The 14753-nt window shown below is 38.5% G+C and overlaps 1 protein-coding gene across 4 annotated transcripts in view; it reads right to left on the minus strand.

Moving 5' to 3' along the window:
- mcf2l2 (MCF.2 cell line derived transforming sequence-like 2) overlaps positions 1 to 14753 on the minus strand; it is a 203842-nt gene that overhangs the window by 171923 nt on the left and 17166 nt on the right. The window contains exon 1 of one of the 4 annotated variants that reach the window (XM_041792056.1): positions 10288 to 10429. The exons of the other annotated variants lie outside the window; for them this stretch is intronic. Within the exon in view, the coding sequence (XP_041647990.1) occupies positions 10288 to 10303 (16 nt within the window). The 5' untranslated portion in view covers positions 10304 to 10429. Of the gene's footprint in view, positions 1 to 10287; positions 10430 to 14753 lie in introns of those variants that run through there. 4 annotated transcript variants of the gene reach the window in all.

Genomic DNA, 14753 nt, shown 5'->3' on the forward strand with positions numbered 1-14753 from the left:
ACCTCAACCCCACTGAGAACCTTTAGGATGAACTGTACCAAAGATTGACGGCGAGACCTTCTCATCCAACATCAGTGCCTGACCTCATAAACGCTAAGAATGAATGGGCACAATTCCCACAGAAACACCCCAAATCTTGCGGAAAGCCTTTCTAGAAGAGTTGAGGCTGTTATAGCTGCAAAAGGTGGGCAGATGCTGTTTTAAAAAAGGTTAAGCAAGGACATTTCTGCAGATTTTACTAATTCTAGAAATACTTCCAATGCTGCCTCTTGGTTGTGATCCCATATCAACAGTGCATGTTGTTAGTTACAGACTCTCTTTTTCCCACAGCATGGCTTTGCATGCAACTGTTACCCTGGAATATGGTTGTTTATTGAAACACCACAATAATTAAAGGATTTAGTCCAAATGCATTTGATTATCAGATCCTTTTCTCAAACAATAGATACATGAGGAGGAATGGGAAAAAGTAGAGCCAGCCGCTTGCAAACTTGTGCAAACTCTAATAATATGTGACCAGTTAGGCCTTTTCTTCTGTTTGCCTCTAACATTTTAAGAATTTTTTTGTCCAAAGGAGGACAGCAGTGCACAAAATAGCTGGCCTGATTTTTATAAAGCCATCCAAGTACCCCTGCTCTTTTTGATTGAGTCAGGCTATGAATCATTAGAGTTTTCCTCCTCTTCTCTCTCTTGCGGTCTTTTTCTCTCTCTACAGCTGAGTTAAAGCCTTTGTCCAATAGCTGTGTATAACTGAGGTTAAAGGCTGTTTTTTTAAAACTCCTGTCATGCATATGATTAAATTATTCTGTGTGCTATTTAAAGTAGCATAACAGAAGATTTTAGGTATTTAAACAATGAAGGAAAGGTTATTTCTATCCTACTGTGCTTGTTTTGTAGATTTCTGGAAACTGAAATAAAAAGTAAATGTGCAGCACTGAAAAGCATGCACACGTACATGCACATACATTGTACAGCAAGTGTATTGTTTCATCGTGGTTGCTCCTCAAGGTTCAGGGGTAGGGGGGTTTCCTATTGTTTCTCAGGAAGAAGGCGTCAGCACAAGAGGACAATCAGAGGATGTCTAATGACAGGATCTGCTGATAACAGGCCTCGTTCACACAGATGAACAGCACACAGACTATTTTGAATACCATTATCACCTCAAAATAACATCCACAGGCTCAGGCCTGATGGTGTCTTTACACTTCATACATGTGTTGACTCACCACAGACACGCGTATTACACTCATTATGGTCGGCATTGCTTGTTTGTTGTAAGAATGTGTGCAGGTTGTCTGTTTTGTTGTCAACAAATCTCAGCATGCCTCGTCTTGACCTGGATGGTCACCAGGGCTGACAGGAAAATCACACCGTGTCGTTTGGGGAGATTTTCCTGTTTGTCTGCACACATGAAGTGATGAGACACAAAGACTATCCCTGTAAATCACAGGGTAAAGCTATACATGCTCAATATTTAGAGCTACAAATAGACTGCTAGTGCTATAAAAAAGCATGTCACTGTCACATCACAATGTAAATACAATCTCAAATCAGTCAAAAACTTCCTTGAAAAAGATGATTTTCCTTAAAAACTTTTAGTTCAGCAAATGTGCTTTCTACAGGCTTATTGACGTCATGCAAAGGGAGTATGTGCAATATATTTCAATCTGCTTAATGCACTGAGGTCAATGCAATATTACAAGGCAGGTGCAACACTAACTTCTACCTGTAACTCTCTATATCTTGTGACACTGGACTGGTGGCTATCTCTGTGCATTGTTTGTTTGCTTTTCTGTGAGATCATTGACTGTGAGCAGCTATTCTGCACTTTTTTCCATGACAAATTTCCCTCTGGGAACAATAAAGTTTATCCTTATCTTGTAACACCGGGTTGACTTTGAAAACGCATGCTTCGATCTTCTGAGAAGCTTTATGGAGATACTGATTTCCTTTCCCAGCAGGATTTGATTCCTGCCCATAGTGAAACCAAAACTACCAGAAACAGGGGAAAAGTCAAGAGGAAGATGAGAGATACCAGACTCAACAACAGAGAGGAGCTGAAGGCTACCATCAGAGCAACCTGGGCTTCATCACATCCCAGCAGTGCCACGGACTGTTCGCCTCCTTGCCATGTTGCATTGATGCAGCAATTTGTGCAATAGGAGCTCCAATCATTTACTGAGTGCATTGATGAGAAGAATTTTCCAGAAGGCCAATATTTCTGTGTCCTTTATTTGGACTTAGTTTTTGTTTATTATTATTCTCATATTTTGAGATAGTAGATTTTAGATTTCCCTAAGCTGTAATCATCAAATTAACCCTTAAGTAAGAGATCCTGGGAACATTTTTTGCCACTTAGTTTTTTTTATTATTTTCAAGCCATTTTGGCTGTGTTGAATGAATATAGATCAAATTTTCCAGAGGATATTTACTTTTACACATTTTTAGAACTATCTTCTTAGTTCCTCAAATTGGCTTAAAATGGCTAAGCTACACAAAAACCAACATATTTGTTCCTAAGGACCAAAAAAATCCCATTGAAAACCATGAAAATGACATTTTTGATCCCACATTATCTTAACACAAACAAATGCATTCCTTTATGTCAAGATTTCATTTTGGACTACTCGCTTTTCATTTTTACCTCCGCCAAGGAGGTTATGTGATCGGGTGGGTTTGTTCGTTTGTTCGTTTGTTTGTTAGCAACATAACTCAAAAAGTTGTGGTCGGATTTTGATGAAATTTTCAGGAAATGTCAGAAATGGCTTAAGGAAGAACTGATTAGATTTTGGGACTGATCCAGATCACTGTCTGGATCCAGGAATTTTTTAAAGGATTTTTTACTATTGGGAGAGAGGGCTAATGGCGGAGGTCTGCGCTCTCCAAGTGCTTTTCTAGTTATATTTTCCCATTCAAAGCATACCACAAAATTTCGCACCTTGTACTGTTTTCTGTCAGGGTGCCTTGTTACTGAAATGATAAGTGTGTGTTGCTTTTGACCCTAGATAATGATATGTGTGTAGAAAAAAATGTGTGTTTGTACATTTCATTTGAGATTTTGTGATTTTATAGTATTTAAAACAATGGAGTTGTGTGAATATACTGGCCTTTAAAGGGTTAAAATCCCCAAAATATAATCTATATTTGATGTGTATAGTTCAGGGTGAAGTAGTTTTAAAAGACTGACTTCTTTAAAATGGAAAAAAAATAAATATATCATATTTTCCCAGCAGTTTTCTGGGAAGCTGACATTTTTTGTCATTAAGACAAATCTGACACTGTAGAAAAAATAATGATGCTTCAGAATCAATATTGCTGCCAGTCACTGACCAATCTCAGGCCCTGATTAAAAAAAAAAAAAAAGCAAATACTCCTTGAAAAGCATTTTATGGAAGTTATTTTAGCTTTTTTTCCTCCAATAAAATTGTGGAGTTATGTGAACATACTGGCCATTAAAGGGTTTAAAAAAACCAAATCTAGTTGATAATTGATATGTGTATTTCAGGCTGAAGTAGTTTTAAAAGGCTGACTTGTTTAAAGTGGAAAAAATGTTAAGATGTTTTATTTTTACAGCCTTTTTTGGGAAGCAGACATGTTTTGTCCTTAGGGACGAATGCGTCAGGATATTAATGGAACTCTTAAAGGTCATTACAACAAAAGTGAGATGAACCTAGAATATATGTAGGTATGGCTTCTTAAATTAAATCACAGGAAAAAATGAACTTTTCACAGTATGTTAAGTTTTTAGATGTACCTGTATGCTGGGATCTCTTCCCAACATAAACAAACGCTTTTGAGTCGTCTTATATCTTTCTATAGCAATCACTATGACTGCCAGGGGCACAGATGCTTATGATGTATAAGGCTTCAGATGTACTGCTAACTTTTTCGTTGAATTTGGTAAGTACCGTGGTATAATTGGTCTCTGATCATTTCAGTTAGTTCTGACTGCCTTATTAAAAAGGACAAACCAAACATGAGAAGGGTGAATATTCTGGCTGTCTTTAATGTTTCACTTTGGTCCTGTGTCTGCTGATGACCTCAGAGTTAGTACTGGATATGACAGTAGATTCTATAACCTGCTGGAAAATGATTCCCAAACTGATGTTATTTCCTGCCTTTCCTGAGCATTTCCACGCTCTCCAACCTGAGGGATTGTTTTTTAAATGCAGACAAGATTAAAAGGCTCAGAGTTGTATTATCAATCTTGAAGTCTTATTGCCTCTCTGTGAAATTGCTCAGATCAATATTCTTCCTGTAAGTTGGTCTGAAGTATTGCTTGTAAAAACTTAGATATCAGCTTTACCTTGGGAAAAAGAACATAATCCTTCAAGGGTTTGACCTTTTAGCCAAGTCCCAAAATAACCCCGACAGTCTGGATCTTTTCTTCTTTGGCTCATTCTTTAAACCAGAGGTCAGGAGACAGGTCACAGTCTCGAAACACTAGAAAAGAAGTTTGCAACACCATATGCATTTGAATGAATGAATGAATGACAACAGAGAACCACAATAATTTAGATCAGATTTGTGTAAAGCAATAATAGCATCGCCTTCAGGATAGTCTAGAAGTTGAACGCAGATCATTTGGAGTATCTTTTAGCTTTGTTGCTTAAAACGGCTACATGCAGCAGGTACCTAAAAGATTATGTTTCTGCCCCAGGTGGGACCCTGCTTTGTACTGGGTTGTATTGGTAAAAATTGTCCAACATTTTCAAAATTTTCTGGGGTCATTCTGACATTTTATATATGTGTTTACTGTATCTCTTTGCATACACACAAGTTTTAAAATGCCCAATGTTGCTTGTGCAAGACTGAGTCTGTTCCAGTGTTGTGATTGTGGGAGCGTGAGGTAAAACATCACACAAAAACAAATATTGCTGATACATCACAGGCTTGGAGTGCTTATTTACATAGTATTGTTTATGCAAAGCTTATTGATTTTGTGTCTTTATGCCAGTGAAGCCATACTGGTTTTAATAAGTATTCCATATCTAGTGAGGAGTATTGACTTAATCTAACACAAGGTCAAAACAAACTTAACTTTTCTTATGGTCTTGCCGGTCATAAAAAACAAGCTAACAACTGTGATCAACATGATTACAGTACCAAAAATGATTCTGCTTTTACAATGTATCTTTGCTTTAGCACTCACAAGGTCCTCAAAGCACAATGCACCATTAAGACATCACTTTCAACAATAATTATCCGAATCCTGAAGTTAAAACACTGTAAATAAGCTGAGCTATACAGCACCAGAGAAGGGTATAGTTGCTCTGCATTGACTACTTGCCAATTGGTGCTAGTAGCCTCCCAGTTAGTGAAATTGAGATCACCTGAGTGCAGTGAATGTGTCTCAAGTGACTGAAGTATAAAGACCCATGTGTCTGGAATGTCACAATCAGTATTCATGGCTACCATTGCGCCATGGAGACAAAAGAACACTCCAAATCCAAGAAACTCAGAGAAAACTCATCACCAGTCAAAGCTTTATGGGAGAGTGGCAGAGAGAAAAACAACTGTTGAAGAATACTTACGGTATATTTAATCTCAACCTAAATGATGCTTTTTGGCAATCAGAAAAGATATTATATTTGGTGGACACCAAACACTGCACACCACCACAAACACACCAACCTCACTGTGAAGCAAGGTGGTGGCAGCATCATGCTATGGGGGTGCTTCTCAGCAGCCGACCCTGAAAAGCTTTTACAGGTAGACGGTAAAATGAATGCATCAAAATACAGGAAACTCCTGGAGGATAGTCTTGTTCAGTCTGCAAGAGAACTTCGGCTTGGGAGAAGATTTATTTTCCAGAAAGACAATGACCCTCGCAGACAGGTAAAGCTGCACAGAGATGGTTTAAAGACAACAAGATGAATGCTCAGGAGTGGCCGAGTCAAAGCCCAGAACTCAATCCAATAGAGTCTTTATGGATGGATACACCTGAACCCTGTGCAACCTGAAGGAGCTTGAGCAGTTTTGCAAAGAAGAATGGAGAAGAATGCACAAGACTGATTGATACCAATCCACACAGACTCAGTGCTGTGATTGCAGCCAAGGTGACTCTACTAAACATTGCCTTGAAGGGGGTGAATATTTACGCAGTCACTTATTCTACCTTATTTTTGCTTAATTTATCTTACTTTGTAGAAATCTGTTTTCACCTTAGCGTATTGACCAGAAGCATGTCACAACCACATACATAGCACATCACATCTATGGCTATAAGTGATAAAAGTATGATCACAGCTTAAGACAAATAAATAGATGTTTTGGAGGGAAAATGGAATGACTGATGGAGGGATGGGTAGACATACTTTTCAGTGTGGTAGTTTCAATCTCCTGACACACCCCCAGGAAGTGGTAGTAACACTCCATCTCAGCAGTCGAGATCCGTACGGTGGAATAGGCCTGTCCATATTTACCACAGTGTGGACAGTGGGACTGGAGGGTCTGGCGTCTTTGCCTGCAGATAGTCTCCATCTCAGGTCATTACTCCTACTAAGCTCACCAGGCTTGAGCATGTGTGTGAGCTCCTATCTCCTCATGAATCCCACACTCCGGCTCTGCAGCAGAGACGATGGAAAAATCCATGCTTTCTCGATGCTGCTGTTTGTTACACACACACTCTCACACACAGTTTCCTGTTCCTACAGCAGTGCTACTGCAGCTCTTTCTGCAAGAGTCCATGTCCTGTAAGACGCCTCTGCATCTCTCCCCGTCTGCCTCCCCGTCATAATCTGTGCATCAGGAGAAAAGCCTATTACAGGTCATTTGCATAAACCCGCCTCCTCACCCTTGAGGGAGTGACTCCACACTCAGGTGCTTTATTTCACCTCCGTCCCATTGCGGAGGCGTTATTTTAAGAGTCACTGCATCAAGGTTGCTGTAATGCAGTCAAAGCTGATGGCTCAGAAACTTTTGTTTTTAACTGTTTACATCTACCTGCTTATCAAAGGTAACTTAAAAGACAATTTTGATAATAAATTACAAATAACATTTCAGACAACAATAATTTTCCTCGAGGAACTCCTCAGGGTTTCCAAGCTGTAAGTGCATCATGGGAAAAATGGAATTAAAAGTTTCTTATGCACTAATTTTGCTAACCTCAAAGCAGACTCAAGCCCCCCTAAAATCTTTGCAGTTCCACTTGTGCAGGCTGGACTCTAGATTTCTACAAAGTAATGTCAAAACAGAAATATATAACGTAAAATAAGTGACTGCATATATATCCGGCTCCGTTTAAATGACTGACATAATTCAACAGCCAATCGGTGCTAGTAGTCTCAATCTTAATGAAACGGGGATCGTCTGAGTGGAGTGAATGTGTCTCAAGTGACACCAGCATCTGGAAGTTCCAGTCACTGGTGAAGCAGTATTCATGGCTACCATTACGCCATGAAGACAAAAGAACACTCCAACTCCAAAGGGTCCCCCAGCTGTATGTGTGCCATGAAAAGGAGAGGCCATGGTTACAGGGGCCTAAAGGAGCAGATGCGATAGACCCTGTGAAGTCTTGTTTCCATGATGTGACACTCAGGGTGGGAAACTTAAATGTTATTTAAAAAGTCATCTTATTTTGCTGTCATATTCCAGATCATAAACTTTATAAACATTGGGTGTCTGACAGTTGTTTTCTTTCATGCCTCCTGGATAAATAAAAATCTACGAGGACAATGAGAATCCATATGTAGAGAGATTGGGTCGTATTTTATGTTGAAAGTTTGTGATTACCAGCACAGTCAGCATGAATGCATTAATCGTGAATACATTAAGGTCTGTAACAAAGACCTGTAAAACACAAAAGTCTGTAAAACACACCTCAGTGGCTAAGTCAAAAGTCATCTACACTTTGAGTTTTCAAGGGGTGAAAAAAGTACACGAGAATTTGACTCTAGTAAAAGTACAGTTAGTCTAGTTAAGATTTACTGAATTAAAAAAGTAGAAAGGTATTCAACTTAGAGTCTCCTTTAAGAACTGAGTAAGGCTGAACAGTTTGGGAAAACAATGCAATTGCAATTTTTTTCCCCAGTATTGAATGTATGATTTAAAATTTTTTAAATTCCTTAACTTAAGTAATTTTCAACAAACACAAGATAAACCGTTCTTTCCTGTAGGCCGGGTCGTTGACATAATGGGATGCATGAAGCAGTATGAATTGTTGAAATGTACTGATTTGTTTGATTTAGAGCCTTGAAAACTATGGCTGAACAAATGAAACTTTTTTTTACACATTTTGGGTCAAAGAAATGTAAATTCTGCAATTCTAAAATTGCAGTTGAACATATTGGAATTTAATCTTTAATTTCCCAGCCAAAGTAGCTACTGAGGAGTTGTACAGTAAAATATGAACTTTCCTTATTGGCAATAACAACAACATGACCATATGGATGTCCAACAAGGTTGCTCAGGTCAAGTTACACCTTAATGATGAAGTACCAGCCACTTTATTAGGTACACCTGTTCAGTCAGCCAATCACATGGCAGCAACTCAATACATTTAGGTATGTAGACGTGGTCAAGATGACTTGATGAAGTTCAAACTGAGCATCAGAATGGGGAAGAAAGGAGATTAAAGTGACTTTGAACATGGCATGGTTGTTGGTGCCAGTTGACTAATTCAGAAACTGGTGATCTACTGTGGTTTTCACGCGCAACCATCTCTAGGGTTTACAGAGAATGGTCAGAAAAAGGGAAAATATCCAGTGAGTCGCAAATGTGCTGACGAAATTGCCTTGTTGATGTCAGAGGTTAATGGAGAATGGGCAGACTGGTTTGAGGTAGAAAGGCAACAGTAAAATAATTATTACAAGCGAGGTATGCAGAACAACCGGTACAGGTGCACACAAAGTGTCGAACCTCGAAGCAGATGGGCTATAGCAGCAGAAGACCACACCGCATGTCACTCCTATCAGCTAAGAACATGAAACTGAAGCTACAGTTCACACAGGCTCACCAAAATTAGACAACAGAAGATTGGAAACAGTTGCCTGGTCTGATGAGACATTCAGATGGTAGGGTCACAATTTGGCGTAAACAACATGAAAGCATGGATCTTTTGTGCCTGTATCAACAGTTCAGGCTGGTGATGGTGGTGTCTTAGTACCAACTGAACATCATTTGAACCCCACACCCTACCCAAGTATTGTTGCTGACCATGTCCATCCCTTTATGACCACGGTGTACCCATCTTCTACTACCAGCAGGATAATGCACCATGTCACAAAGCTCAAATCATCTCAAACTGGCTTCTTGAACATAACAATGAGTTCATTGTACTCCAATGGCCTCCACAGTCACCAGATCTCAATCCAATAGAGCACCTTTGGGATGATGTGCAGCTGACAGATCAGCAGCAACTGTGCGATACTATCATGTCAATATGGACAAAAATATCTGAGGAATGTTTCCAACACCTTTTTGAAACTATGCCATGAAGAATTAAGGCAGTTCTGAAGTCCGAAGGGGGTCCAACCAGGTACTAGCAAGGTGTACCTAATGAAGTGGTCGGTAAATGTATATGTGCTACAGTTCCTCTGGTTAAAACTTCCTCAGTTAAAAGGTAAACAACTGATTTTAAAATGTACCCAAAAAAGTACTCAGTTGCAGTAATTTGCGTAAAGTAATCAGTTACTTACCACTTCTGCTAAAAGGACAGGGTAATTTTCATTTTACCGTGTTTTATGCAATAAGGAATAGCTTATGGTTGTTTACTCAAGATTTCCACCCTCTTATCTCATTATCTTGGGATAAAAATCCTGGTTTAGCTCAATATCTTAATTGTTTTATCAAGATTTCCATAAATAGCTCATTATCACTTGAAACCAGTGTTGTTGTAATCTTGAGAAACCAACTGATATTGACACAACATCAAGGAAAAACTGACTAAAATAAATGTTTGAATGCATGGCACCTCAGAGCATGATTTTTATGCCCCTCACAAATCAGCATAATTATTCTTTCTTTTAAAATTTTATTGTTTAAACTAATGAGACATAAAAGTATCAGCAGACCTTCTGAGGGGCCCCTAAGTGTCACTGAACGTCACACCAGGACTTATCAACAAGTCCTCCAGATAAAACAGTCTTCAGCCTCTTTGGATTGTGGGTCCTTTTTTCTTCCATGTGGCTGATTCTAAGGTCAGGTTACAGGTCAAACCCCCATCACTCAAAGCATCAAAACAGAACCAAGCAAGCAGGTACAGAAGTTCTTCTTAGTGCTGACCCTTCATTATAGACCTCACTCACATGCATGCACACATTTTAAGATTTAAAATGTTTCGCTTACACATTACTGATCCCATGTTGCTGTTCTTGCTCTGTAACAGTCCACAGGAGGATCCAGGCCGCTAGACCAGCATCAAGTCCAACATCCACCACGACATGTCCCCCAACATAAACATCTACTCAGTGATCCAGAGAGACTAAAGTCCAACAGTCAAGTGTGTCTGCTCTCCTTCAGCGCTGTAGGACAAGCCCTCCTCTTTGTGTGCAGGAGAGTGAGCGAGCGAGAGAGAGAGACAGGGGAATGTGGCTGTGTAAGTGGGTGTGTGTTTTCTTCAGAACAGGGGTCTGAGCCTCTCCTGGCAGCCTTGTGACCGGCTGAGCTGCTGAGTTTTTTACCAAGCTTTACACAAATATCCTCAACAATACTCCCATCAGGCAGCTGGGACTTCCCTTACACTCCGCATCCTCCCGACTTTCCTTCCCCCTCCTCCTTCTTCTGTGTTTCCCTTTATTTTAAGACGTTTTTTTTTTTTTTCTGTTTGGTTTGGTTATAGAAAGATTTAAGAAGAATTTTGTGACAGGTTCTTCCCTGGAATATCCCTTTGCTGCTTTCTGCAAGCACCCCGTTTACTCATATGATCCCCATTTTTATCTGTTCTTTTCCTTTTCTGTCTCAAAGAAAAGAAGGACTTTCCCCTTTTTTGATGAGTGCTTTTATACTTTGTCAGCAGTGTTCAGTGAGAGCAGCACAACAGAAGCTTGTCTACACCGGATGTGTTCAGCCGCAGTGATGGAGACCAGTAGAGGGGTTTTGGCAGTGCTAAGAGCTGACATTTAAAAATGACTGCATGAAAAAGCTGGAAAATGTGTGACCCTCCTAAGACCCTGCTTGTACAGTTTTGGACATAATTGTCCAATATGTCCATTAAAGTTTAAGTGATTATTTATGACGTATTTTCATGGGAACATAGAGAATTTACTTATATATTAGATTTCTTTTTTAATTAAAAAATTGGAAAAAATTTGCCTTCAATTTTTTTGGCATTTTCAAAGAATGTTGGAATATTTCTTTGTAGTTTTTGGGGAATTTAATTAGGACTTTTCAAGCATTTTCAGGCAAATTTAGTGGATTTATATGTATATTTATATACATATATAAATTGGTTTGCTTTACTTTTTCTTCATGATCATAAAAATCTGATAAATTTATTTGTAGTTTTTTGGGAATTTAAGTGGGAATTTTAAAGGATTTCTCAGGAAAATTATGGGATTTGTTTATTTATTTTGTCGAGTTTCACTGAAAATATTTGGGAAATTAACTTTCGATTTTTGGGACATTTTCATTGAAACTTGGGAAGTGTAATTGCAATTTCTTGCAGATTAGATTTATTTTTTTTTAAGTGATATTATCTCAGGGGAAATTTGCTTTAAATGTTGAAGAATTTTGATGAAATCTCAGCAGTTTTTTATGGCATTTTGGGGAATTTATTAGAAATGGGGGGAATTTGCTAATAAATTTAGGGGGATTGGCTTTGAACATGGGAGAATTTTCTTTTTTTAAAAAAATACACAATGTTTTATAACTTTGGAGGGGAATTTTTTGTTGGAATTTTAGGGTAATGAAAAAATTATATTGAAGACTATTTACAGAAACTTTGGGTTCTTTTTATGGAGCACTTTAAAAACATATTGAAAAAAATTCACAGAAATTTTTGCTAATATCTTTGAAATTTTAGGGATTTTTTTTGTATTTTGGGAAGAGAAATAAAAAAATATATATATTCAATTTGAAAGACAGAGCTGATTTTTTTTTTTTTTTTTTTTTTAGCCCATCAGGCCCTATTTATCCCATATAGGTATGAGGAACTAAAAATGCATTCCAAACAAAGGCTCTGTTCTCAGGAGTCTAAAGGGACAAAATATGTTTTGGCCTGCAAGTCAATTATGAAGCTACTTTATTTTAAGCTGCATCTTAATATTCATGTGAACATGAAACAATGATTGGAAAAATGACTAAAACATGTCCTGTGTAGACGCTAAGACCTTCTACTGAAATTAATGTTTGGAAGCAGAGAAGTATTTCAACTCAAGAGGTGGCTTCATCAGAGGAATCAAAGAGTAACCTAATGAAAAAATGTTCAGCTCAGTTTTCCACTTCTACAGCTGGTGTAATGTTTTCATGAAGTTAATAAATCATACTGACTGTAGCTTGTCTAGTTTGATCAGGAATGTCCTGAAGAAGTGTTGTATCTAAGCCCCAATCATAACAACAGTAGCTCTCATGGACATGCATGGTCTCACAGTCTCCACACCTACTAGTATACCAGCAGGTAACATTTCTACAACCCTCTTTCTTTCCATTGTGTCTGCATGTGTAAGAGTTCTTTTGTGGACTCATAAAAGTATCCCCTCATATCCGCAGCAAATGGGACATCCTCATCACTCAAGCTGAAATGGCTCAGTGTACTGTTGTTTCAGTTAGTTCTACTTTTCCTTCTGCATGCCAGCAAACATATATTCCACCTGCAGCGCACTGATTAACTGTTTGGGTCTGCAGGCTTCCAAAAGACATGCTGTTGGTACCAGATACACTAATGGGCTGGACTGCACGGAGGAAGAACTCTGGCTAATACTATCCCACATGGCAAAATAAAACCATGAACTATCCCTTTAGAAATAACTGCAGAGTACCTCTCCATTTGTCTTTTATGGCGTGCTTGTGCCAAAAGTCTACACTGGCTTTTCTTTGTTCCCTGATTGTGTGCCCCTCATCTTTGTAGTCTATAGTCTACAGATACGGAACATGAACTTTGTTGTTAAGTGTCTTGGGCCAAAAGCACAGCTGGTTTGAATAATCAGATCTAAAATAAATGGAGTACTTTCATTCACGTGTCATACTTAAATTAGGGACAACACAAGCCAAACACATCTGGAGCTAAATCTAAAAACTTGTTCTGGGTAACAACACAGCTGGATCTGGTCTGAGTTTCTCTTTTTCTCAGGCTTTCAGTCTGTTTTCGTGAGGTTGTGTTTAAAATAATTCGGACCATTTTTACACGCTGAGTTTTCTCCCTTGAGCTCGATGTGTACATCTCCTCACCTCCCTTTAACAACTTATGTCACTGTCTCAGCCATCCTGAACCCAAAGAAATCCGCTCTCCTCCCTCAAATGTCCTCCCTTTCCTTCCACCTCTCTCCTCAAGCAAAACATGCGTCACAGGCCCGCTTATTCAAAATAGATCTTTTTCCTCAATAAATCACGAGCCTTCACGGCTTTGTTGTTTAAGTGTCATGTATGTTTGTGTGAAGCCAAAGTGTACAGGAAGCAGCAGGAGAAAGATTTACACACTCACAATCACACACATGTGCAGGAGATCAGGTGTCCTCCTGCTGATCTCCTCACAAGTCAGTGTCTGAGATTAATCCTCTTACTGTAGTCTATTTAGAGACAGTTGTAATGGGATATATTTAGCCATGCTACTATAACAGCCAAACAAATACAGAGACAGACACAACTGACATCATGAATATTCATTTTAGACATTATGGAGGCAAACCTGCCATTATTGTCCTGACATGGATGTCTATTTTGGTTTCCTGTAACACTGATCATTTATTCTTTACGTTTCATCCCATCTGAGCAGTCTGCTTTAAGTTAAAAAATAATTACAGAGATTATAAAAAGTATTCAGCCCCTTGGTTGATTTACCATTTTATTGATTCTGTACTAATCATGGCTGATATTACCTGGCTTATTTGACAAAAATAAAGATAAATTATAATTGTAGGATCGGTAGCTACTCAGAGTCTATAGATAGTTATTACTTGGGTTTTTGACCAAAAAATTTGAATTAAAATTTACATAATCTATCGCCACTTACAGTCAGTAGCAGTGGTTCTCAACCTTTTCAGCCCGCGACCCCCAAAATAAAGGTGCCAGAGACCGGGGACCCCCACTGTACCTGAAGGTGGTTGAACACAACCATGCACAATTGGGAATAGGGCCGTCCATAAAGGGGGATAAATGGGAGAGCTTTCTGCTGCCAGCTGGGGCCCATGGAGGTCAGCTAAATCATGGTCCAAGTAAAGTTGAGCTGTGATATCCATATTTCATATTTAACCTGAAAAAAACACTCTTATAAAAGAAATTAATACCTTTTTCTATTTGTGTAGTTAAAAGCCTTTCTAAAAACTAATATCTTTTTTTGTTAAAAAAAATGGATTAAAATGGTTTTAAATTGCTAAAATGGGTTAAAAATGCCAAAGAAGTGGTGGAAAAGCTGACGAAGTTGGATTTTAAAAGTAACAGAAATGCGTTGGAAGAGGTAAAAAATAGATAATAATGGCAAAAAAGGCAAAAATGGGTTAAAGTGGCAAAAATGGGCATAAATAGTGGTAAAAGAGAGTTCAAATGTGGCTGAAATGGCTTTAAACTGGCAAAAATGGGTGGAAATTTGATGAAATGGGATGAAAAATTGATATTAACTGACAAAAAGGGTTAACTGGGAAAGAAAAAATTGGCAGATA

Source organism: Cheilinus undulatus, linkage group 7, assembly GCF_018320785.1.
Source record: "Cheilinus undulatus linkage group 7, ASM1832078v1, whole genome shotgun sequence".
NCBI classification, from domain to species: domain Eukaryota; kingdom Metazoa; phylum Chordata; class Actinopteri; order Labriformes; family Labridae; genus Cheilinus; species Cheilinus undulatus.